This window comes from Sceloporus undulatus, chromosome 3 (assembly GCF_019175285.1).
Source record: "Sceloporus undulatus isolate JIND9_A2432 ecotype Alabama chromosome 3, SceUnd_v1.1, whole genome shotgun sequence".
Lineage (NCBI taxonomy): Eukaryota > Metazoa > Chordata > Lepidosauria > Squamata > Phrynosomatidae > Sceloporus > Sceloporus undulatus.
The window spans coordinates 105,962,098-105,989,922 of NC_056524.1; the positions used below are offsets into that span (position 1 = coordinate 105,962,098).

The 27,825-nt window shown below is 39.6% G+C and overlaps 1 protein-coding gene across 1 annotated transcript in view; it reads left to right on the forward strand.

The window, feature by feature from the left end:
• The window catches only part of SH3RF3 (SH3 domain containing ring finger 3), a gene marked incomplete at its 5' end in the record, with an annotated part of 56,650 nt that overhangs the window by 20,572 nt on the left and 8,253 nt on the right, over nt 1-27,825 (forward strand). Inside the window, 4 exon segments of the mRNA XM_042460350.1 lie at nt 1,256-1,426; nt 6,861-7,108; nt 8,944-9,278; nt 24,373-24,710. Coding sequence (XP_042316284.1) covers nt 1,256-1,426; nt 6,861-7,108; nt 8,944-9,278; nt 24,373-24,710 — 1,092 coding nt within the window.

Genomic DNA, 27,825 nt, shown 5'->3' on the forward strand with positions numbered 1-27,825 from the left:
TTTACTAGAAAATAAAATGTTATGTATTATATTTATGGGCTGCAGTCTACAGTCACCATGGTTATAATGCACAGTGTTTTTTTAAATAAAAAATGTTCCTGTTTGATTGATGTATTTCTCTTCATATGACACAGAATTTACATGGAATTTAGCAGAATAAATGCAGTTCTTTTTATAATACAAACCATCCTTCTTTAGCACTTTTTAAAAAGCACTTACACATCCACTAAGAGCAAGAATTTTGAAGCATCATCTTTATACAATATTTCTAGGTACTTCAGAAACATTAAAAGTTTCTTGGTAGCTTATTGCATACAGTACTTTAAAAAAATCCTGCAGTCTTTCTTGGTTATTGCATAATGTTAGTTTTAATGGGTCAAATCCAATCACCAGCCCCCAAAGGAGTACTGTATATTCATAATATCAATGGGACCTATATAAATGTTGGTTTAAGAAATCCCATTGTTGCAATCAGTCTACTGTAATAGAGACTAACCATAGGTTAATCCAATGATTTATTGTTGAAATCAAAAGCAATTGTCCATATTGAGTGGTGGTTAGTTCAGTCTCTCCTGTTCAAAGAAACAGTACTAGATAGTTATAACAAACAAAAGCAAAAGTGGGCCAAGTGCAACCCTGAGGCCTCAAATGGTCCTCCAAGGCTGCCTTTGCGGCCTTCAAACCCACCCTGGCTTCCCTGACTGCCCTTTTTCTGGCCAAATAAGAAGGTGAATTGTCTCTCTTTACTATCTTTTCTCTTACCTGTGTATAGAAACATTGTCTGGCATTCTGTTCAATATTTATGGGTTCACAAGACATCAGCACTCTAACCAAAGGGTTTCTGGTGCTGAAGATAGGGGTGCTGGGTAATGACTGCAGTGCTGTCTTGGTTGCAAGGCACACTGAATGTAGTGATTGCAGTAGGACCCCATAGGGTCACTCCTGCTGCCTACCTGAATGCACATGGCAATCAGGAGGGTGGTGCTGTAGTCATTTCTCCGCACTCCAACTTGCAGCACCTTAGAAATCCTGTAGTTGGGATGCTGCCTGGGTTAAGAAGTAGGGTTGGGTTTTTTTTGGAGGAGTGCCATCAACAGAAGTAGCTATGATAAGAGAGCGCCATCTGGCAGTGCAGGACCTTGGAATTTGTTTCTGATCAAGAGAGCTCCTTTAGTTAAACCAAAGTGCAACTTAATGGCCTCATGTGTGTTTCAGCTACATCTGTTCACTCTATGTGATTTTTTTTTTCTTCCAGCTACTTGGCATTGTATGCATACAAGCCCCAGAAGACTGATGAGTTGGAACTGCGTAAGGGTGAAATGTATCGTGTTATTGAGAAGTGTCAGGATGGCTGGTTCAAAGGAACATCTATGAGAAATGGCATGTCTGGTGTCTTTCCAGGCAATTACGTTACTCCTGTTTCCAGGTGAGAGATACTGGGAAGTTCCGCATTGAGAGATCAGAGAACACCTGAATAGAGGGCATGAAAATGGTTATGCCTGCTTTAAAATGATATAAAATGGTATCTACTGGGGAAAAATTCCGAAGTGTCTGCGGTCAGTCACAATTTAGATATTTTTATTTCTTTGTCTTCAATACAGAAGTCACTTTCCATTTCATGATGTATATTTAATGTATTTGTAATATTTGTCCTCAAAATGTATTTGGTCAACTGGCTATATCGCTCAACACCAGAGCACATATTTTTCCCCTATAACTGGTCCTAAATTCTACTATTAATCTTATTGTTAGAGCCATTGAATCACCGTGATTAACCTGCATTAGAGGGGAAAGGACAGGCCTCATATGGATCCTGGATCCCCCTCTTGTGCTCCTGGAAGAGCCCACTAGTAGAGTTGTCAGTTTAGGTTCCTTCCTGAGATCTCCAGGTCAAAATCTGAAACCTAGAGTCAACAACCAAGTGATGTCATTAAGTGTTATGTATTAAACCCCATCCGTAGCTTGTCACTGAAATGCAAATACATACACTCAGATGAACACACACATATATTGATATTTTCTTGGAAATTAAGACAGATGTCTTAGCTAAACATGAAGATTTAAAGATGAAATGAAGACATTATTCATTTTCACTTATGGAGAAGGAGTGAGGAAGATTTAATCTATTTTACTTACAGACAGACAGACGGATTCAGAGCAGAGAGCCCTGGTGCCATAACAGAAGAAGGAAGTGATCTAAAAAAATACATAGACCACCCCACAAAAGAGAGTTTTTGCAAACTGTAGCAACAAATCAATTAGGTCTTGTACAAGAACAGACCCTCATTGCTTGCAGCTGCTGCTACCCAATAAGTCAAGAGTGCACACAGCCATTTTCTCTTGATTAAAAGGATCTACTCTAGTTGGGATTAAGCAGTAGGATTCAGGCCACAATCTCAGAGTCATCTCAAGATAGCCAGAGTGGGTATTATCTCCCTGACAAGTTGCTGACACTGATCAACTGAGCTATGTGGATCACTGCTCTGATACAGCAATCCATCTGAAACATCACATTCCTGGTGAAACAGATCATGGTTTTTTGGAGCAGGAATAAACAGTGTCCTCAAATGCTCCGTCCTCCCACTTCACCGTATTTCATGTCTTGCTTTAAAGGAAATATCCTAATTTGTTAAATGATTTTCCAGAGACATTCAGATTTGGAACTGTGCTTTACGTGCTGCCTACAAACAATAACTAGAAGCCACTTGATATCTAAACCAGGCCAGTATATGGCAGCTTCTAATATCCCTGTACTTGGGCTCATAAATCCTCTAAAGGAAAATCCCCTGTTTTTTTTCCTTTTATCTTTTCTTTAGCGAGTTGGGTGTTGTTGTTTTTAACAGAATAGATAAATTTAAATTCAAGGCAATTTAAATCACCAATAAAAAGAATTTATTGAAATCACTATTTTACATTTCCAGGTTGTAAAGTGATATATTTATTGAACGAGCATGCATATTAGCTCACTGCTATAACAATTAAAAGATATCTATTTGCAATAATAGAGTTTTTGTACTCACCCATTTGACACTGCAGAATTTATAACTGCTTAGGGGCAGAATTATGGACACATAAGGACTCTGAAGATCAAGCTTTCAGCCCAGTACTATAGACGAGGATTTTGATGTTAGATGCTGCTGATATTTCACATCTGTATTTTTCATACATTACATGCCTGTGGCTTTGTTCCCATAGCATACACACACATACGCATTTCAGAATATATTTGTAGATTTATTTGCAATGTGTATGTGAGCCTCTCATCTTTGGCTAGCTTTCAGACTAATAATGGCTAGAATTCACAGTCACTCTTATGAATATGTAACCTAAAGTTACGCATTCATTGCTGGTTCATGATCACTACTTATTCAGTATAGTAAGGTATACATTGTTGTTGTTGTTGCTGCTGCTGCAGTTGTTGTTGCTGTGTGCCTTCAAGTCATTACTGACTGATGACAACCCTAAGACAACCCTATCTTGGGGTTTTCTTGGCAAGATTTGCTTTCCCTAGGGTTGAGTGTGTGTAACTCACCCAAGGTCACCCAAGGGGTTTCATGGCTGAGCGAGGATTTGAACCCTAGTCTCCAGAGTTGTAGTCCAGCACCCAAACCACTACACCATGCTGATTCTCAGTAGGGATCATAAAAGTCCTCCAGCCCTGAATTATTGAGCAGCAGCTGCTGCAAGCAATGAAAGTCTGTTTTGGTGTCAATTGGGATGGAGAAGACTGATGTTCTGACCATTGCACCAGAGATCACTGGAGGGATGGAGCAAGATGGAAACATCAGTCTGCTGCATTCCAGTCAACAGAATAACAGACCCCCATTATTCATAGAGGTTATTGCCCAGTAACTCAGGATTGAGGAATCAGGCTAGGAGATGCTACTTCGCTATGCAACTAAGGTAGTTACATGCTGAGTAGCTCATATAGAATAACAGCCATTATTGTCAAATAAAATGAAATGAAATAGTGATTAAAATAGTGAATAAAACATTCAGTGATAAAATAAAACAAAAGCAGTAAACTGTACCCTGAAACATCTTTATTTGCTAGAAAAGTAAAACTAATTAGTAGCTCTGACCTTAATTCTTTTAAACTGGTTTGGGAAGGCTTGTGGTTTTAAAAAATCCATTAGTAGATACCAAGAAGATAGTAAATAAGGTACCAGGGAGATGATTTGATAACTAGGGTGCCAACCCTGGGAAGGTTATTTCCTGCTTTACTTAGTTAGGACATGCAAAATGGAGCCTTTGAAGAAGATCTTGAGACCTGGTGAGGTAGATTTAGAGACCTGATGAGAGTCATCTCATCATGTAGTATTTTCCAATGTTAATCTTTTCCTACAGACAAGGAGGCCATCCATCACCTGATCTGAAAGGTAAGAATATACAAATTGCATTTGTAGTGTACTTTTAGTGGAAAAGCAACCTGCTTCCATTTTCATTCCCAAATTGCCCAAGGATACTCACATATTTCAGCTACCTGAAGATGCTTTCTCCTTAGATAGTTGATTTTAGGACAGTTTAAAAAAAAAACATTGTTAGGAAGCATGTGTAACTTATCTTCCAAAATATAATTTCATGGCAAAACATTTTAGAGTTCTATTTCAACCTTGCATTCAGGTTATCCTCAGGTATTTACTGATTGCTTTTAGTGTTAAACAATCATCTAAATCCAATTGCTTGTCTCACCTAGAACAGATTCCTTGAATCAATGGGAAATTGGAAGTCAATACCTCTGTAGGTTTTATGTATTCAGTACGTCTACTCTAGTTGGAAGTAGAAATTAGATTTAGGCTAATATTCAAGAGACATAACAAGGGATATCCATATTGGCCATATAGCAAAGGACGATAACATCCATTCTTCATCAAGCAAAAGGTCTTACAATAGGATTTGATATGAAGAAGCCAGTAAAGTCTCAAAAGCATGCAAAATGTATATGAATAAAGATATCACTGTCTTGTGGATTTGGGGTGTTACTGTACTATTCAAAAGAGAGTTGATAAATGGCATTTACACTGGTCTGTTTGCAAGAGGTTTGCAGAGGAAAGATGCCACTGGCAAGAGCCAGCGAGAAAGGATTGTTGGATTCTCCAGCATAACAATTTTCAGGCCTCGGCAGATCTCATAGAAGGGCACAGTCTGTTGTCTTGCACCCAGAAGCTCCTCAGATAATTCAGAGGTATATCTGGGATCTATTTATACACGGTGTTTCTTAGGCTGCCTATTGACTTATTAGTGTCATCAGGAGAATACTCATTAACCATTTTTTTTACCTAATCATGGCATCTGAGCATTTCCCTTACAGGTACACAAATGACCTGGAAGTACAGTGCTTTTCATTCCTACTAAAATATTTGTGGGGTTCCAAGTGCAATTCACAGATAAATGTTGTAATGACTGAACTCAAAGTAGCTCCTGGCTGTTCCCTGTAGCCAGACATGGACTGATGTTACCTTTTTCTTAGTTAATGATGTAATTAGTTTAGGCAGATGCTTCTCCGATCCCCTCCATGAAGCGGTATATAAATGAAATGAAGCTTGTTTATCTCCACCAGCCATATACTGGCCATTCAGAGGAATTACTGCAGTAAATCCATGAGTCCTGGGAGGTTGTTGCAAATGGTGAAAGAGAATACCAACCTCTGCAACAACAACAACAACAACAAAAGGCATATGCAGTTGTAATATGAATTACATTTTTGCATATCCCTATCAGTGCCAGCCACTGTGTAATTCTACATAGCTTCTTTTTTCTGATTTGATGTAAAATCTACAAGAGTTCATTTTAGAAAGCCAAAGCATTCTAAGGCTACATGGCCTTCAATACAGTCTCTAGCTTGTGGGCTAGACCATTAGACACCCTTATGAGGAGGTGATTGTAAGTCATAATGGATCTGTTCACCTCACAAATCAAACAAGATGCAGAGATGCCAGCCCAGGGTCCAGAAAACATTGGTATGTTGTTCACCCTTGGCCTTTTAAATGACAGTCCTACTTCCAAGAGGATTCCACAAAGTTTGAGAAGAGTTAACACCAGGGATCATAGTAGCCCCTCTCCCTCAGCCAAGGAGAATGTAGTACATGGATCTAGTGGTGTTAACAATAGAAGACCATTTGCACTTTCTATGGTCAAGGTTATTGCTCACTGCATCAGCAATTCTACAATTCTGACTTCAAGCTACCAGATGAAGGTGGAAAGCCATACAAAAAAGGTAACCTTGCTGTCCAGAAAGGAAATGTTTCCATGCTCTGGGAATGAGCTACCTATCCAAGTATGTCTTTCATACATTGCAGCCAAGTAAACTATTGTGGCATGATGCCAAAAATTGTGTTCATTTTTGCAGTCTTTGGTGTCATCTGCTTCCAAGCAAAGAAGTGTACCTGCCCAAAGTTGCTCTGGCTAGTAGCTTGGCAAAGATAATTAGTGTGCCCATACAACTTCAGCTGAGTGGAGCAGGAAATGTGACAAAGTAGAAAGCCAAATATTTATCTCTCCACTCTTGCAAATTTATGAAACAGCTGTGGTATTACAGCACTACAAGGAGAAAACAGAGCTTGGAAAAGTCTCAGGAATTCTGGTCCAAAAAAAAGGAATTTGGTGAGAAACCTCCAAGCTTGGGGAGAAACTTAGCAAGGTGAGGGGAGACTGATGAGAAGAAGAGTGTGCTATGTAACTTCTTGTAGTATGCCTGTACCATTGTAATACATATTAACATTTAACTTCATATAGAGATATATGTTCTGGTTTGTGTTTATCTCTTTCTATTGATATTTTGCATTAGTATCGCAAGTAAACTAATAAAAATTAATGTTTAAAAAATCAACTCCTCTCCACCTGTCCCTGTCATTCTCCAGGATTCCTGCAGGAGCTGGTCAGTCCAGGAATTTAGCAGGAGGCTCTCCAACAGCAAAAGGCACCTCGGGAGCTGTGCACCCAGGAAGCCCAGCTCTTACAAACTGTGCAACTGTTGTCAGGCCTGCTGTTCCCATCACTGCCCCTCTCACGCAACCCCAGGGGTCAGCAGCCTCTCCACAGATGAATAGCTGTGCACGGTACTCCCCTCAGCAAACAGGGGTCCAGTCCCGCAGTACTGCGCAAATGGGTATGTAGAATCCTTCATGTGGCCAGTATTGCCGTTCTCCAGATCTGATATTATACCTTTGATACACAAGTCCCTGGAAGCCTTTTGTCTCGGCAGGCTTCCTCAGAAAAACCTTTTGCTCTATTTGAAACTCAGCATGGAATAAGGACAGATTTTTATTTGCTTGTAATATTTAAGGTAGTGTTTATTGATTTCTGGAAAGTACGTTCTGTTTATCAGGTTGTCCTGTTGGCACAGCTGAAATCAATTACCACACTTACCAATATTTACACATATTTCTTTTGCGAGCATAAAACATCCTGCATGCTAAGAAGGGTAACGCTTCTAAGTCCACTTAACAAACAGTGCATGGCTTAACATTTTAAAGCACTGTATTAGGCTTTGAAGGATGAAGGGTGTTTACTGTGCAGAGCAAACAGAAGCAATAAATCTGTAGTACAGTTCCCTTTTATAATGTAAATAGAATGCATGCATTCTGTTATGTACCTCAGTGGCTGCCCCCTATCTATGAAACTCCCTTCCACAGGAAGTTTGGTCAGCTCCCTCTCTGCTTTCTTTCCTCCAGCAGGGAAAGACCTTTTTAATTAGACAGGCCTTTGATTCTTAAGTCATGTGGCAATAGGGTGTTCTGAAAATGGTGTGCTGTGTTTTTAAACTGCTTTTAACCATGTGCCTTCTTAACAGAATTGTTTGTTTTAAATGCTTTTTCATTTTTGTAAAATAAGATGTTAGTAGAAATTTGATATAAATCATTGTAAGCTGCATTGTGTCTTACGTTGTGAAAAGGATGGTGTATAAAACAAACGCTTTTTTCTAGATGGTATTCTTAATTCAAAGAAGGTATTTTCTAAAGAAAAATTATTTTGTTTTTATACCATTGGCTATTGTTGTTGTGTGCCTTCAAGTTGTATCTGACTTATGGTGACTCTAAGGCAAACCCATGATGGGGTTTTCTGGGGCTGAGAGTGTGTGACTCCCTCAAGGTCATCCAGTGGGTTTCCATGGCCAAGTGGGGAATGAAATCCTGATCTCCAGAGTACTAGTCCTACGCTCAAACCACTACACCACACTGGCTCACCATTGGCTGCAGTGCATAGTAAAAGTTAATTACATATATCTATGGCTAATCGGGATCATTTCAACTGTGCTTTCTGATCCTGTGATCTAATTTGTTCCAAGCATTATAAACAAAAAAGACATAACATCTGTCAGAGGTCCAATAGTGTGGATTGTTGATAGAGGGCTGGATGTGCCATTGTTCAGCACCCAGATCAAAATCACCTTTTGGAGAGCTGGGTGATTTTGTTGGGGTGGAGGTATCAAAGGTAGGTTTGGGTGGCATTTTTGGTCATCGCAATAGGGCAACAGACAAAAAACTATATTCCAAAAATTTTGAAATTCTCTGTCCAGTTTATGCTATTGTAAATACTGAGCAAGATGCCATCCATAACGTTCACAGCTCTGAATGGTCTACCTTTCATCTGGGCTTAAGAGTTTCAAAGTGAGATGGGCAAGTTTAACACCTTTAAACTGATATGTTGTTGCTGTTATTTTTGTTGTTATTGTTGTGCTTCAGTTTTTTTCCAACTTATGGTAATACTAAAGCCAACCTATTATAGGGTTTTCTGAGGCTGAGAGTGTGTAACTTGTCCAAGGTAACCGAATGTATTTATATGACCAAGCAGAGATTCAAACCATGTTCCCCATAGTCCAGCATTCAAACTGCTATGCCATGCTGGTATACTTTTTGCTATTTTGACTGTGTTAATGGTTGGTGTTTTTTCTTACTCTTCCACTTCTCAGTTAGTCTTTCTGTATATGTGTTTTGTTTTCAGTGGTACATCCTTCTGTTCAAGCACAAGACCGGCCTACAGCTACAGTCTCACCACTGAGAACCCAGAATTCTCCATCCCGCCTCCCAACAACTGTAGTCAGGCCACACTCTGTAGTATCTCCTCAGCATATCCACCATTCCCCTGTGCATGTCATCCCTGGAGCACAATGTGCCAGGCCCATCATTCCGCTCACCTCAGCAGCAGCAGCGATTACTCCTCCCAATGTCACTGCAGTCAACCTGAATGGAGAAGCAGGGAATGGACCCATCAATAGCTTGGTCACTTGCAGCCCAACCAATTCAGCCTGCAAAGCAGAAGAGAGGAAAAATGAAAAGGTAATTGAATCCTCTGGTATAGGAAATGAAGGGTGTGGGGTATTTTTAAAAACCGTTGATCATGAATGGAGCCTAGTAGTAGATTGGATTCAGTGGTTTATTGAACAACACAATGCCAGGTGGCATTTCTACCCTAGAAAAGCAATTAAATTGTATTTTTATAGAATTCTTACAAAAATATGTAGTGGCAGCAGTTGAGCAACAAAGACTGGTGGCAGCCTTATCAACTGACTAATAAGGAACAAGCACTATTAAGTATGTCACACTTGTTCTTTGCATTTTATTCCAGTGTTCTTGGCACTTTTTTTATCAGCAGAACATTTCAAGGGGAATATGGCTTAAAATGTTTTGTACACATTTAAGTTGAAATCACTAGGAAGTTGGAACATTTTCCATGTCTACAAAAGCTGTTTTGTTTAACGTGGCTGTGTTTCATTTAGGCCTTACAGTCACAACGACCAAAATTAAAGACTGGCCCTCCCGTTAGTCAGAATGAGGTGCCAAAATAACTTGACTGGCTTTGACTTGCCCTTGTGCTGGAATCTAGCTGGTGCATTCTGCTGGCATCACAAGCCATCTGCAAATGTCTGGCATTTATCCAGTCATGCAGTGGCCATAAAGCAGCTTTTTTTTCTTTCTCCCATGGGGAATCTCTAGATGGGGAGTCCTCAGAGTCAGGCATTCCAGGAAGGCTACCTTGAACAAAATTGTAGGGTGATCTTTGCTTCTGTCTTGTGGGCCAGCCTTGATAGAGTTTGTGCTGATAAAGGATCAAACGAATGGTCGGGGAACAGCTGATGCTGCAGCTTTTATGAAACAAAGTAGATACAGAACTCATAGAAGACCACAGGAATGCAATTTAAGAGCAGAATATACATTCAGTAAATAAATCAATACATTCATTCTCTTATCCTGGTCATACACATCAAAATGGCACTTATCAAATTGGCACATCTAATTTTTTGAAAACACATATTGGCAGGCATTCCGTTACTGGTATACACACTCCTTGCAGCAGCATATATTTATTTTTGCTAGCTACAAGGGTTTGTATTCCCTTGCTTCTCCATAGCAACAAAAGCCACACCCTACCATAGAGTATCTGAAGCCCCCTCCCACCCTCCACACAACCATTTGTGTCTGAAAGAGAAGGAATTAGAGTATGTGGCTATGCAAAAGCTGAAAAAGCATTTGGCTTTTCAATAGCCACAGAAGCAGCTGTTAGTTCAGCCACTAAGATGCCAAGAATCCTTGAGGACCTCACCAGATGATGTAATCACCTGGCATCTGGCTATAGGGACATAGTCAGGCACTTTGGTGACTCTCTCCTCCATTCCCCCCTAGACATGAATGGTTGTGGTGTGGGGTTTCAGTGGCTCTGTGATAGGATGATAAGTGGCCCAGAAAAGTGCAGTTCCATGTGCAGAACTGCTGTGCTATGCTGAGCCATGCAGGCTTGCAGGCATTATTTTTCCTATTAATTTTCAGGATCATCACAAGTCTCATTTGCTTCCTGGCCATGCATTACCCCTTGCCAGCTGTGTGTGGAGAATGAGGTGCCTCTGTAGAAGCATTCACATCCCTACATTTTTAATGGTTGAGAAGGGAAAGCAGAGACCCTTTTAGCTTACCAAATCACGCATGCATTAGTAAAAAGAGTTTGTAATGCTGAGCATCTATACCCTAGAGCAATTTACACACTTCTTTTATTGATTTAGTTTTGGACTTGCTCACTGGTTGAGTGCCCACCTGCACATGAAGAAATCAGTCCAGGTCCCCATCTGTTGTTTCTCTCATCTGGCCAGTTAACCTACTCTTTGTCTAAATTGTACAAATTTGATTCAAAACAGAAAAGCATCAGAAAAGCATCACAGGTCCAGCCACCATATGGCCAAGTTTGTTGAAACCTGTCTGCCTAGTTACACAGAAGATGTTATATGATGTTTGGGCCTTAGGGGGGCATGAAGTCAGAGGCGCAATAAAACACTGACTTGTAAATGGCCAAGGCTATTTTAACAGTGCTGTTAACATCTCCATTTCTTTTAGAAAATTGCATTGCCATGCTTCAGTAAAACAGAGAGAGGACAGGATTAAATATTATTCCATGCAATATGTGTTTGACACATTGAAGGGGCAGAATTCTAAGATTCAGCCTTGGGAGCAGTTTTTCAGTGTCAATGTAGTTAAACGTATTGTTAATGAAAGCTGGTGTCAATCTCCTTTAAACATGCTCAGCCTGTTAGGCCATCAACAATTGTGGCATTTTGCTTTACACATGGCTAACAATCTCCATACATCAGCAATGTGGTCAGACCCCTGGAAAGTAAGTGTGGCACCTACTGATTACCCTCAGCTTATTGATGCCTGATCGGCCTTTTTTCTTTTAATTTGTTAATTTAATATTCAGGATAGAGCTGATGATCTGCTGAATGAAAGAGACCTCTTGGACAGACATCAGCTTCACAATTAGGAACTGCAAACTTTTATACCAGGAATATGAAACATGTCTCTCTCTGGGTGTTGCTGTATTACAGCACCAACTATCACCTCTGCTTGGTTATGCTGGTTGAACCAGATGGTCGTCATAGACCAGCATCATCTGGAGGACAACATGTTCCCCACAGCTGGACACCTGCATGGATCCCCTGGTTTCTCCTTCTATCTGTGGCTTTTTTAAACAGTCAAGTTAACTATTTTGTAATTCAGAATAAGCCTATAAAACAAGTTGTGAGCAGATTTGTTAATCTACATTCATTACTAAACATCCAGGGATACCGTATTAATTGTTTCCAGGTATTGACATAATGTGATGTGGAGAGACAGTTTTCAATCTGGAATGAGCTCAGCAAATATACATTTTCCTTCATATTATTACTGAACCCATTCCAAAGCCCACTTTCCCGTTGCTCTCCTAAGGTTTGTGTACACTGGCCAAAATCCCCAGATTACGCTCATATCTAGTGCAAAGAGCCCTCATGGAGCACACATTGAATCTACTTTTTTAACCCATGAATCCAGCTTAACAGAAAATACTGTTTACTCCTGAGTTTCCAGGAAACTCTGGAGTAAACCCAGGTGTGTTGGACATGAGGACAGAGTGATCTAGAGTGATTCATGCATCTACGCCCCCACTGCATCATCCCACTGGCACATATATTATCTATAAAAATATGTAATAAGTAGAAAGATTTAACTGAAGGACAACATAATCATAAAAAGCAGGAGTACTATATACGAAATTCATACAGAAAAGAACCACAACTTTGAGAGTCTTAAAACCATGGAAGGTACTGATTGATGTATATTTACTCTTAGCTTTTCTGTTCCAATATGAAATGAAAAGTTGGCAAATATCAGGACTTTTCTTTACTGAATGTGCAGTGCAAGCCCAGATGTCTAAAAAGTAATGTTGTAATATGTAAGGCTATTCTTCAGTAGTCCTTGTTGGCGTCCATTATAACTATCTATAAAAATATGTAATGAGCAGAGAGATTTGCCTTGAACATCTTTATTCAAGAAAAAGACTTGAATTATTGTCCTCTTATTTCATCATAGAAGTATTTCTTTTATTTAAAACAATCATCCAAAGTGCTCACTCAGATTAACTTAATCAAAATACTGACAGGATTGTTGTATAATCATAGACTGTACATTATTTTAAAAAAACTCATCCTGAAGACAGTGTTGACTAAGTGTTAACATCTGTATTTCTACTATATCATGTTCAAACAGAAAAGGTGATTTTAATGCCATATAGCTGCTAGGAAGAAGGCAGGCTTCTGTTCTTGAAATGTTTTGAAACGGGCCAACAGTTTGATATAATATGATGAGTAAGGGCAAATACAGATGGCACTTTATGCCGGCCTGGGCCTGAACTAGGGTTCAAATAGGGCTGAGCATGCACACGCCCAAAATCCTTCTTCCTGCATCCAGGCACCATCTTGGCACGCACCTGTCCACGTACGGTGCAGTGCCCAAACGGCGCTGTCCGGAAGGGGCATTATCATGGCACATGAGCACGCCTGTGCCGCCCCTTCAAAGAAGCTGTTCAGAGCAATTCTTTTAAGGAGCGGGTCGGTGCCGCAGCATGCGACTGCTGCGGTACCGACCTGGGGCATGCAGGGGCGGCGTTTGGCTACCTGTCTGTACTGCCCCTAAGTTCATATTTGAATTAAGCAGGGAAATGTATTAATTGTGAAACTTGAACATACTTTGAGCATATATAGTTTGTTTTCAAGCATTCTACCAAGATGAACTTAATACTGGGGATGCCAATAAATTCTTATGTTAGTTAAGATATAATTGAGGGCTTAGTATGTTTAACCTTAAATTATTTCAAGTTGAAATTTTGTTTCAGCTTAGAACAGTGATTAAAATATGTGATTTGTTGGTACTAGTATATTTAAGAAGTCGTACTACAAATGTTAAGTCCAAAATAAGGTAAAATACGCCTAACAAAATAAGATACAGCTGTATATACTGGTTCTCCTCATTTCTAATTTGTTTAAACTATAGAGGTGTAGCACTGCCAAGTTTTCCATTGTAATGATAAAAGCTCTAGTATAACTTATGTGCTGCTAAAATTCAATTTCCTTTCAGTGTACATATGGGGCTGTATCCAGTGCACATGGCCCACAGGTTTCCCAGCTTCAAAAGGGATCTTGGCTTTGAAATAATTTTGTGATTTCTTAGAATTCGGGTATGTATGAAAGATTTCCTCTCTTTCCCACCCACATAGTGGATTTTTGGTTCCCATGGAATAGAAAACACAGAACATTTGTATGATGTTCTTTTCCTGGATAAGTTTCTGAAAAGGTGACAGAGGATTCCTGAAAGCACATCTTCAAGAATAAGTAGAAGAGGGAAATGTGGATAAAGCCCTAGCAGTCAAGGGCTAGACTCCTGTTGATGATGTTACACCAACATAAGGGCTCTTACACTGGCGGTTGTACTTTTTTAGAACATTTTTTCTCCTGATTAAGGTTGTGCAAGTAGACTTCTGCCACCATACCAGTTGAGATAACCAGTTGCATTCTTCAAGTCATTCCATAAATGCATCCCATAGTGTACTTTGAGTGAGGCCTACCAACCACTGCACAACTGGAGTACACACTGTAATGATATCAGTTGTAAAATTGTGCAATCCAATATATGGGCTGCATAGCACCCATATAGCTATATTGGCATAACATTACACTACACATCAGCCTTCCCCCTCTGATTCTCTCAAGATGTTTTTGATCTTTATTTCCATCAGCCCCAGTCAGCATAACCAGTGATCTAAAACATCTGGGAACAATTTAAAAACACGTGAGGTTTGGTAGAATTAAAAAGAAGATTGTTCAGAACTTAAGGATGCAATTCTAGTTTAACTTTCTGGTGAATTAGGGGCTGTACAGATTGGGAGAAAGGGGCGGCCAGAGGTGGAGGCCACAGCAGACAAACACTGCGGCCTTCGTGATGCCTAAAAAGAACCCGTTCCACCATGGGCGTGCTCGCATACAACAATGACGTCCGTGCGACAATGTTTGGGTGCTGCGCCCCACGGACGTCATCGTTGCGTGCCCCGTATGGACTGGTGCGTGCAATCATGGCGTCCGCATACCGATAGTAGGGCTGGGGGCGTGCGGACGCCCAGCCCTACAGAACAGAACCCTAATTTCAGCTCCAGGCTAGTGCAAAGCGCCGGTCTGTGCTGGGCCTTAAATCCCATTAAACTCAGTGGGACTTTGGGATAAATGTGACAGGGAGAACACTGCATATCCAAGCCTAAAGCTGTGACAATATATAAAACATACTACAGTATTACTATTACAAAGTATGTGTCCTACATCTACGTTATCCAAACTATAATTCATTCCTACATATTTCTTTAGCTATTTTTTATATAAAGCTCCAGGCCAACCTATCAATAATAGAATACACTGAATCAGTTAACATATGAAATGGTTTGAAGACATTGTTCCTTAGAGAGAGAGAAGGAACTCAGTTGTGTCAGCCACTTTGGGAAGCTGCCATTGGGGAAAGAGCAGTAAAGTAAAAGCCTTGTCTGTCACTGTAACCCAATATCTTCTTTCCCAATCTACTGTCCAAAGAGGTTGACTTTTATAGCTTCAGTACAAGTGTTTACTACTTGAATTCTGTATTGAGCTGCGGGCTGGGCTATATGGTGTCATATCTGATTTCTCTTTTGGTCCTGTGATAATATGTGGAAGCAAAATCTCATGTTTAGCATCTTTTCTATCACTTTATTTTCCAATATTAGAACATAAAGATAAAATGCTGGCAATCAACTGATGAATATTTCTCAGGCTGGCAATTAGCCCAGCCAAACGTATGAAGCCCAGCTGTCAAAACATGGTGTGGTTCAAATTCTATAAGAAAGCAGATCTCTCCCATCCTTCCCCTCTCCTTTTGTTAGCTTTTTTACAAATGCATCATGATAGTGTTTTAAAAATGACTTTTTAAGTTACGATTGAGAAATTTTGATGTTCTTAAATTACTTTAAACACAACTAATCCATATACCACCAAATAATAATTTTACGTGTGCACCATTCTTTTTGAAACACCCGGTATAGCCAGTTGAGTTAAATTTAACTTTTCAGCAATCTTAGTTTTCCTCAGAAAGAAAATTATATTCAAGAGATTTCCTCTCAAATCACCATGCTGGAATTTTGTCCATCGTAATTCAAGATGGTGCTATACCATACTCTTAAGCAATTCAAAAAGCAAAGCTTAAGAAACAAGAAGGGAAAGCATCTGGGGGCTAAAGTTCTGTGTTAATTTAAAATTGCTATGCAGGCACATTTGCATGTTACCTGAATGTGTGACAGGTACACAGAATGATGTGGGCCACAGTCTGACAGATATTCATGAGCCCATTGGCTTCATTGGACTTATGAACTAAATTTATGTTGGATTGTGCACACATGATCTGGAAGAGGTGGTCGACGGCTGCTTGCTAGCTCACACATCAAAATGCATTGATGTGTAACTATGGAGTCTTTCCCCCAGTGAAGTTAGTTTTATTTTACTGTCTACTCAATCATTGTTCACCAGTTCATTTCTTTTCATGTTCCCAAACATAGAAATGTTGATTTTCCTGAATTTTCAACATGCATTTACATTTCAGTTAAAAAAGAGAGAGACTATTTAAAAGAGAAGGTAGATTCCCCCCCCGCCCCCCTTTAGTGCAGAATTGAATGCTAGACCGCTGGTGTTAGGTCAAAGGCTCATTATCTGAATTAGAGTAAAGGGTACTCTGTATGTGTGATATGTATGTGTTGCCTGTCAGACTAGTTGGCTCTGCTCCACAGCAGAAACTGGGAGCTTGAAGAGAAGAGAATCTGACCACAATAGCACATTGCAACAAAACTGCTGAATATATGGGCCCATTTCAAAATCCAGCCATAGATTCTGAATACTTGTAGGTACCTTCCTCTCAGATGCCTCTTCTAGTGAAGATAACATTGGTTTTGTTTTCATTTTACATAGAATCATAGAATGAGTTGGAAGAGGCTCCAAGGGCCATCCAGTCCAACTCGCTGCCATGCAGAAACTCACAAGGCACCCCCAACAAATGACCATCATGTTCTAATATCTTTCTTTACAGGCTTTTCAAATGATGATACTGTCCAGAGCCAGCAAGTAACTTACATTTGTTTTTGAGGTTAGAATTTTTTTAATTTCATACTCAAAACTAAGCAAAATAAACAATTATGATATATTTCATCAAATTCTATAGTAATGTGATATTTATAAATGTGATATTTATAATAAAGTGATATTTATCAATATCACATATTACCCCATTTTCCTAATTATTATAACCCCCTTCTCCCTCTCTCCCCTTAATACTGTACAATAATACAAAAAAGAAAAACATAGTTGGAGTCATCCTAAAACAAAAACCCACTAGCTTAATATATATATTCTTTGCTGAACTGAAAGAACTAACTGTACATTCCCCTTATGTTCCTAATGAGTTACATTGACAATTAGTTATTTTTGTAGTAATGAGGAGAAATTGAGTTATGACCTGTAATGGCCATGGCTGTAATTCACTACATTCCTGTGGAACAGGAGTAGGTTGTCGTCTTGATATTCATTACTGGGTATGTGTGTGTGCTGGTTCAAGTCTGAGAAATGGGAAGGAGAGGAGGAAGGATTACATGAGTGGCTGCCTTGTGCAATAGCTGGAAAGGGTTGCTTTGGAATTTATTTCACATTTTTCTCAGAATTTTCTTAACATACTCTGGTTAGTAGCAAATAATTCAGTGTGTTACCTTTCTTGATTACAGTGATAGTAACATGTGGTCACCTTCTGGATGATAAGAGTAATGAATAAAGTAACTAGTTCCTTTTAAAAAGTAACATTCCAGTCCCTGGCCTTGTATGCTCACACTTCTTAATATCTTTTAACATATCAGGAGGAAAAGAAATTTACCAAACAGAGTTTTCCTTCACATAATCATGGATGTTAGAGTAACCCAAAGAGAACAAGTTAGGTGGGAGACTAGAGTTCTTCTGCAGACAGCGAGTTAATGTAAAATAATATTTAATACATATCTTCATTGTCTTATCATTATTAAAAATAAAAGCTTTCTAAGAACAGCATGGAAACAAAGGGGAATGGCTGGCACAGTTTTATTAACTAAATGATTTACAAAAATTTAGTTCTCAAATTCTCTTCCTCTTCTCCTCCACACACAAAAAAACACATACCAAGTTTCTGTCATTTAATGAGATTAAAGAATGCAAGACTAAATTGTTTTATCTGTTTTGCTCTGAAATAAAAATCCACCTCTAGTGAAAGCTGAGAACATGAATTAAGCTTATAAGTGTAATGTTAAAATATTATCAAGCCTCAAGCTGCATTTTATCATTTCCAGTTCTTATTAGCCTTACAGAATATTCAACACGTTAGCTTACTTTTCCTTTCTATGTGTGTGGGTGTTTCAGTCCCAGTGGCCAATAACCCATTTCCCTCCATATGTACAATGGAAGAACCTGAGAATACTAGTCAATAATCTAACCAATTTAATTCTCATTTCATTACTATTGCCTAGAAACCCTTATTTCTCAATGCAGTGGTGTAGTAAATATGTGCTAGTGGTTTCCCTGATGTTCCTAATAAACCTTTTTCTTACTATTTCATTGAATTTTTTGTTCTTTTTTTTCCGGTTTATATAATTTTTATTAAGTTTTTCATAATTCAAAAAGAACAAAACATTTCCTGAATACATAATCATGCTTTCATATATAAAGATTGTACTTTCCAAAAATAATCTCATCTCTTTCGGTATTTATGCATCATCCAAATATTTGGAAGTATGGCAGTGTTTCACAGAGACTTCCTAATTAATATAAAAATTGATTATATGGCTGTGCTCACGCTTTTAAAATCATGCCCTGTGACTGCTTGAAAACCAAGCATAAGATGAGACTGTTCCACAGGGATGTACTTTTAAAAGACTGGAAGCTTTATCACACTAAAGTGATCTCTATCATCTTTCTGTTTTAAAAAAATCTCTTTCAACATCTTCAGAACTTTTGTCATGGCATTTTACTACAAATGTTCTGATAATTTAAAGTGGGAATGCCCATGCCACACTGCATTCCTGGCACGCCTTCACACAATCATGTGTAAAAGAGGAGAGAGGCACCCAGTTGAACTTGCCATTTTCCCTCTGTCTTTCTGTAGTAAACTTCTCTCAGGAATTCATCTTCATGTGGTCAAATCGTAATTTCAAAAATAAAATTTTGATCACTGTTCATTATGGAGTTGAATAGAAATTGGACCGTGTGCAACAGTGGCCAAGAACTTGCATCAGGAGGTGTACATCTAACACATAGTGACATCTCTGTAGCTACATCTCCCAGTGCTAACCCCCCAAATGTTCACCTTCTGAGCAGCGCAGTCCTCCCACAGCACCACCATTTCAGTGTTATCAGACAGTGTGGGGATTATCTGGGACATGTCTGGCTATTTTCCTATAGCTGGCTGTGCTATAGGAAAATAGCCAGACATCCACAGGGACCTCCAGGGATCCTTATGAGCTTTTCACAGATGATGTCCCTGCAACACATTCAGCTAACAGAAAATAGGTGGACATGTCCCCACTCATGCTCATGCAGAGCTGCTCTGCTTACAAGATGAGTTTGGGGGACATTAGTTTGTTCCTTGTTCTGAACAGAATTCCAAGCTAAGCAAAATGATCATAAAAGTGAGTTGTGAAAGCGTAACTCTGATTATAATTCACTAATAAGATCATGACCAATATTTTGACCACCATGGTAGAGACTCAGTATGTGTAAAGGACATATTAGATGTGAGGGGTAGGGGGAGGATCCTCTGATGTCACATTTCATAAAAATATACAAAGATCAAGAAAATTTGCAACAACATACACTACTGTATTGATCTCCCTTCAAGGTCAAACACCATGTCTTCCATAGGAGTTGGCCCTGTTGAAGTGTTCCTTCCAGTGCTGCTACTATGAATGGAAAAAATGCCCCCAGAAACTCATGGCGATAAGTTACAAACTAAACACCTGACTAAGCCCTGTTTTGATTGGTCAAAGCATGGCCTGGTAGACTCTGCTTTAGAAGTATTGAACCAATTCTGTTCAGCTGTAGTAGCATTGTCTTAAGAAACACTACAACAGAGTCAGACAGTTTTTGCAGCCTAGATAGTTATGCGGGTTGTGGAGATTGGGTGGGAGTAATATGGACAATATGCAACAATATTGTGAGGATCAGGCTCTAAAGATCCACGTGCCATACCCTTCCAACATTTCACCAATAAAAACCAGGACACTTCTGCCTGAGCAACGTCAGGCTAAAATTTTTTATTCATATTCATTTTTCTTGATCATTGCATAGTACAGTATTGTCAGGCACACTGTGGATGCTTCATTGACTTCACAAACCCCCAGTTGAACTTGAGATTGGAATTGGAATGACATTCATATGAGGTGGATATTGCTAGAGACATATGAAAGGAAAACCACAAGATATCTGGAGATGTTAGCTTCACAAAGGTAAAAACATGGAGGTTAATGTTCTTTCAAGATTAATGCATCAATTAGAAATAAAACTGGTACAACATTTTATCAATTGTATTTTATCAGTCCTTTAAATTGCAGTGTGTGGGTGTATGTAAACGTACATATACATATTATGTCTATGGATAGCAACTCAGTTAGCTGCCACAGATTTCATAACTCTGGCAAATATGTCCCATATTTGGTGGTGATGTTTTGATAAGTATACCAGAAAGCATTAATTCGACTTTAGATATGGCTTGTCCTGAATTACCATTAGCATTTTTAGTCTTATGTCTTTGAGAAGGGAAAGGTTAAGCTATGTGTCCTTGAATTAATTATAAATCATTTACGTGTCCTTCTAGATTAATTTGGCAGAAAATTGGAAAGAGGCTGCTTTATAAGCTTAAAGGCTATTTGGAAAAGGTCTGGCAAATAGCGGAACAGACAAAACTGATAAAACTTAAAAGGGTTAGGGAAGGAGGCCAATTAGATACATTTGTGAAACACTGCACATTGCTTGCTTTTTCAGTCTTACTATATTATCAAGGAATAATAACATTCAACCATATGTTATTTTCTGCATGATAGTATCCCAGCCCCCACATATTCTGTAACTTAAAAATGTTTAATAGAAGAATTTAATATAAAATCCTTACATGTATAACTATAAAGCCTTATACAGCTCGGGTCTAGGTTATTTGAAGGCCCATATCTCCCTTCATGACCCCATGAGAGCTTTAGGATTGCCTGGAAAGGGCCTTCTCTTTGTCCCACCATCTCCTCAGGCTCCTTTGGTGGGAACAAGGGAAAGAGTCTTCTTGGTGGCTGCTCCCAGACTGTGGAACCCAGGCCAGGATGGCCTGTCATAGCTCTCCTTCTAATGGCAGGCCAAAACATTTCTGTGTTGTCAAGCTTTTACAAATTAACTACAGTTGAGCTTTTAATGCTTTTAATGCTGTGAAGTTCTGTTTTAAAGTTGGTATATAGTCTTTTAATTCATTTTAATATTTTTAATGTTTAGTGTTTTAACTTCATAAATGGTTTAGTTGTTTTTTTAAAAAAAATCTTATACTTGTATTGCTTTAAATATGGTGTTAGCCGACTTGAGTCCCATTATCGGGGGAAAGACTGGATAAAAATGAATAAGAGAATAAGAATAAGTAGTAGTAGTAGTAATAGTAGCAGCAGCAGCAGCAGCATCTTCCTGCAATCAGCTGTGGGAATGGTACAGCCTGCATGTTTGGCTGTCTCTGCATCTTCTCCCAGCCCTCTCCCAGTGGTTAGGAGGGCTGCAGAAAACAAGCAGGTTAAGCGGGCAGGGAGGAAGGATGAGACACTGTGTGGAACTTTACAATCTGCTATGTGATCCAGGATTATAGTACGGTAAATAAGTAAACTGTTGTTAAAAATTGCTGTGTTAATGGCAACAGGTTAAGCAGGAGGAGTGTACCAAAAAAATTAAGCAACTTTCCCAGCTTCGAACCAGTGGTTCTCAACATTTGGTCCTCCAGGTTTTTTGGAGTTCCAGAAGCCTCAGCCAGCATGCCCAGAGGTAAAGCATTCTGGGGAATAAAGTTTGCAGGACAAATAGTTGGAAACCACTGCTATGGGCCATGTTAATTTTCCCAATGGAAAGGGATATCTGCTAGGGGACAATAGGAAATGCAGGGCTTAGACTCAGGGGAGCACAGCCTATGGCTGTTACTTATGCTGCCTGTCAAAGCTTCCAGGTGGCAGCATTGTATTGTCTGCCTGCCTTCCTGTCACTTCTGTGGGTGTGCGTCTCCAAGTCACCTGTTGACTTATGGCAGCCCGATGAATTTTTCATAGGGTTTTCTTAGGCAAGAAATACTCAGAGGTGGTTTTCTCAGTTCCTTGCCACTGATATACAGTTGGCCATTCTTATACACAGTTTTTTATACATGGATTCAAGCATCCACGGTTTGAAAATGTTCAAAAAAACTATAAATTTCAAATATCAAACCTTGATTTTCCATTTTTTTATAGGGGACACCATTTTGCTATGTCATTATATTTAATGGGACTTCAGCATACACAGATTTTGTTATACATGGGGGATCTTGGAACCAAACCCCAGCATATAACAAGAGTCCACTGTATAGCCTGGTATTCATTGTAGTTCTCCCATTCAAGTACTAGCCAGGTTGCCCCACTTGATATCTTTCCAAGATCAAACAGGATCTGGTGCTTTGGGGGTATTTAGGCCCCATTCCTGTCAGTTACTGCAACAGAAATAACTAAATTTCTTCTTGAGTGTATGCAGCGTTGTGGGTCTAAAAAAAAGAAAGACAAGACTGCAGGGTGGGAAAGCTTCAGCAGAAGACAGTACAGCACTACCATTAATTAGTGCCAGAGGTTTTAGCACAGCCTCGTTTTTCTTCTGACATGCCTTCTTTTCCAAAATACCTGTTTTGGCTGTTCATTTAACCAGGTTTTGTGCTCTTCTTCTCTCTATCATGGTGCTTATTGCTATTCTTCCTTGTTTTAAATTCAATTTCGTTTCCAGTAGCTGGTCTAGCTGAAATTAAAACAGTTATTACTTTGTTCAACCTCCAAGAACAGTGATTATCAAGCCCCCAAAGGATAAGATAGCAGGGTGTGTGTGTGTGTGTGTGTGTGTGTGTGTGTGTGTGTGTGTGTATTTTAACACTGCAACTTAAAAATGTACCGTCTATAAGAGGTTAGGGATAGGCAAAAGGTCTTCCACTGAAAGAAACGCCTTTCTGATATCAACATCATCAGATCTCAGAAATCTGCCACTTGATCTCAGAAATCTGGTAGCAGACTAAACTGCCAGCAGAACAGCTCTGGTGGCTAAAATCTACTACTAGGAGAGCCAGGGCAGGGGGTGGGGGGCAGATAAGAGGTGGAATAAGTGAGGAGCCAATTTATGTGAAATCCAAACTTCCTCTAGCCCAGGGATATTGCCACAGTGCCTGGCAGAAAGTTAGGTCAGGTCAAATGCGGTCTCAAGCTTGGAAGGGGTTTTGGACATAACTCAGGACAGTTTTAGCTGGTCTAGTGTGGATTCAGTTGATTCGGTTGGAACCAGGCTCAAAAATATATTTTTAAAAATAGGAAATTATAGAAGCAGAATTTATTTTGACATAACCATGCATCTGGAAATTACCATCACCTATACTTCATTATGAAGTGTTTCTCTGTTGGATCATCTCTGCGCTATAGAAATCCATGTGCTCATTGGAATTACACCAGGAAGAAAGTAGAAGAAATCCTGCCAATGCTATCCCATCTCCATTCTTCTATAAATGTGTGAAAATAGCATATGACCAGGGAGACACAGACACAAAACAAGAATATTGGGTCTGATCTACCTAATAGAGTTGATGTAAGGGGAGAATTGAAGGAAGAGTCATATAAACATATAAAATAAATATTTATGGTGAAACTTTGTCTGCTTAGGATTTAGATGTTCTAGCAAGCAGCTATTGTATGATTTCATATTCTGATCCAGAAACACCTCCCCACCTCATACTGTGATTTAATAAGATCAGCCAGAAAGAAGAAAGCAAGAAAAGTAATCCTGACATCACATTCAATTAATTTTTGCTGGGAAGTGTTGAACATTCACTTGTCACTGTGGAATTATAAAATAAAATAGTGGTCTGTTCCTCCCATAGGTAGAATCAAATAACATTGCCTTTTCAAATTCCAGCTGTTTAGAGTTGCATTTTCAGTTTCTGGATGAGTCATTTATGTTTATTACAGTGCAGATTCAATCCAATTTCCGCTGTGCTTCACCTTTACTACATGTAACAGTGTAGCTCTCCTGGCTAAGTTGATTTGCAAATGATGCTTCACTTTCTTGTTTACTTTTCCACCTAAGTAAAACCTCCCTCTGTGGCTTTAGCAAAAAACACATTGAGAGAATTCTGCCTCTTACCTCTTCTGCTGGAGACGACTTGGCTGTTGATGCACATGCCTTGAAACTGGGTGGCTTTCACTTTAAACTTGTGTGATCAGAATGGCTCACATTGAATGTTTTGTTTGACCTCCATGCAGAAAGAAAAGAAAAGTGGACTGTTGAAACTTCTAGCTGGAGCATCAACAAAAAAGAAATCCCGTTCTCCTCCATCGATGTCTCCAACACACGACCCCCTGGCCATGGTGGAGGGAATGCTGCAGGGCGCTATAGGACCAGAACTGTCCTCTCTCTCTAGCCATGGAAGGGCCGGCTCATGCCCTATAGAAAGTGAAATGCAAGGAGCGATGGAGATGGAACCTCTGCACAGAAAAACAGGCTCCTTGGATTTGAATTTTTCTATTCCTTCTCCCATAAGACAGCTGCCACCTTCCATGGCAGCCATCCGTCCAGAACCTAAGCCATTGTTTCGAGAAAGGTATGTTGCTCAAGCACAATACACCTTGTCTGCTAGTGTACATTTGCAGGTATTTATACTCGATGCCAGTGCCATGCTGTGGTTTTTTTTCTTTTGTCTCTTTTTCAAGGGAGAGCTTTTCATTTCAGTGAAATAGACAAGCTGAGACATGGAAAGTTCACTATCAAGTTCACTATCAGCCCACTCTTATTCATGACTACTCAGAAGAAAACCCCACTGAATTCAGTGGGTCTTAAGGCATGTCTAAACTGTCTCCTTAATCCTAAGTATTATGCTCTGGAGCTGTCCCAGGTTGACATGATGTAGGCCGAATGTGTTCAGATGGGCTGCCAAGTGACACTGTATTGTCCTGCTAGTGTGTCCTCTTCAGTACCACCATGACTGCAGCCTCGCTGTCCAAGCACCTCCCTAAAAGTGCCTGACTGTTGTTGTTGCATTTACTAAGGTCAGAATCACTTGTGCAATCAATAGGAGAGGATAGAGTGACACTGAGGAGAACATGCTAGCAGGACGATGTGGTAGCTTTGGAGGTGCATGGACAGCTGGGTTGCTTCAGATCCAGGCCAAGCCACCTATCCTCACGTTCAACATACCCCAGGTTCACTCCAGAATTTCCTGGAAACTCTGGAGTAAACAGCATTTTTTGTTATGATGAATTAACAGCTTAAAGAAATGGACTCAGTGAAGACTCATCACACCAGATACAGTGTGAGTCCAGGAATTTTTGCCAGTGTAAACAAGCCCTTAGCTGGAGGTAAATGTGAATAGGATTGTAGCCTATATCATTTTGCTTGCTAGAACATATCTTTGTCACTCTCTCGTGCACCCAATTATACACATCATGGCTGGAATCCTGTTGGGGATTTGCATATGCATAAACATCATCATTCTGGTGTTAAACAGTGAATTTCAGCTGAAACTTCTCCAAATCAAGCACTGCAGTCAATGGGAGTCTCTGCCCTTGTTGACTGGGAAGCAGCTGACTAACAATCCTAACCCCTCCCATTTGTGATTTCCAGTGTGACAGGCAAAAGCAGGACCCCTGCCACAATTCACCCTTGTGCCAGAGATTGCTCCCATGAGGGCTTGTGTGGACTGTCAGCCAGCTGCTTCCTGACTGATGGGTAAACAGACCCCTATCAGTCACAGCAGTTCCTTTCCCAGGTGGAGATTGAGGAACTTTCACAGTCCCTACTGTTTCCCTACTAAACTAGGGGCTATGTGGGGATTGTGAATACAAAATAGTCATGAGTACGTAACTTGAGGTTATGCATTCATAACTATCCAACAGAACTCCAGACCATATTGTCAAATTTTAGTAGGTGTTGGAGATTGAGCTGCTATATACATAGACGCTTAAGATGCTAAGGTACAACCCTGTCACAAATTAAGATCCCTCCACTCTCTTTATCCAACACCTTAGTAGAATTTTGCCTGACTGTCCTGTCCTGTCCCATCCTATCCAAAGTAGCTAAGAAATTCAAGTATAGCCCTGTTCTTATTCAGCCCTGGCACAGCAACAGGGTTAAAATCCCTGATTGGCCATGGAAACCTCTGGGTGACATTGGGCAAGTCACACTCTCTCAACCTTAGAAGACAGAAGCAAAAAAACAAACTCTGAACAAATTTTCCCAAGACAAATCAGTGATAGGTTCACTTTAGGATTACCATAAGTCAGAAATTGCTTGAAAGCACAGAACAACAGAGGGGAGAAATGGTAAAATATGATCTTTACACTTGCTATGACCTCACTAAGTCAGCCCTCTCTGTTAATGGATGTTTTATCCATGGATTCAACCATCCATGGCTTGCAAATATTCAAAGATAATATAAATGTCAAAAGCAAACTTTGTTTTTGCCATTTTATATAAGGGACACCAATTCATGATGTCACTGTGTTTAATGGGACTTGAGTACTCACAGATTTTGGTGTCATGTTAATGAACATACATATTAAATCCAGGGGCCTCACTATGTATGGCCTTTGGGCACTGTGCAAACAATTTAGCTTCTACAACTGCCAAATGGCTATGAAGACTTCAGTTTCTCTTTCTTTTAAGTCGTAAGGAACACAGGCATATCTGGGCAGTAAAACAACTGCCAATGTATTTGTAAGGCAAAACCAAAAAGCTTGTGTTTATTGCTTATGTTCATTTTTCTTTGAACCAAGCATGACAGTAGCTCTACTTCTGTACACTACCTGCCTGACAAGGGAAGTTAAGCAAAGCAGGGTTGACAAGTCATGAGACGAAATAGGAACACAGTCAGAAAACCTTTCTCTGTTGTTCATGGTTTGAAATTATTCCGGTGAACTACAGCTAGATTTAAATAGACAGATCCCGAAACCACTACAGAATGTGGCAGTTTTGAGGTGTAGTGGTAGAAAATTTGATTCTCATTTTTTCAGGCATTTTGCTTTCCACAGTCTTAAACCCAAGAATAACCTCTAATTGAAATAACCTTAATTATACTCAGCAAGCAAGATTGTCTAATTGATTTGTGAATTAACTTCCATATCGCTGGTTTATCTGCATACCCTGACAGATCATATGGTTCTTTACGCCCATAAATGAGGGATATTAATTACCTTTACACACTAATGCTTAGCCTTGGAATCAGCTGAACAGCTACATTAAGCACTTGTCTAGAAGTTCATTCCACATCCATTTCTGCTCATTAAATCACCAAATTGCTAAGAAGTACCAGTTTAAAAAATTACATATGTGAAGCTGTATCTCACATCTGGTAGTGCAAGGAGTTTTGCTTCTTAAAACTTCTCCTACCAGTCACACACACACACACCAGGGCCAGTTTTAAACCTCTGGTATATGTCAGGTCTATACCACATATACTAAGATAGTCCTTATTCAAAACCTTTCTACCTTACTCATATGTGTAATAACTACACATGAGGACAGCATGCCTTATACATCTTTAAAAACAGGTCATCCCCACCCGAAGGTCAAACAGGTTGGGACTGCAGCTGGAAGGGTCATTGTTGACTGCATCTTCACTGCAGAAATAATGCAGTTTGACACCAATTTAACTGCCATGGCTCAATGCTATGAAATCTTGGGATTTGTACTTTTGTGAGACGTTTTGCCTTCTCTGTCAG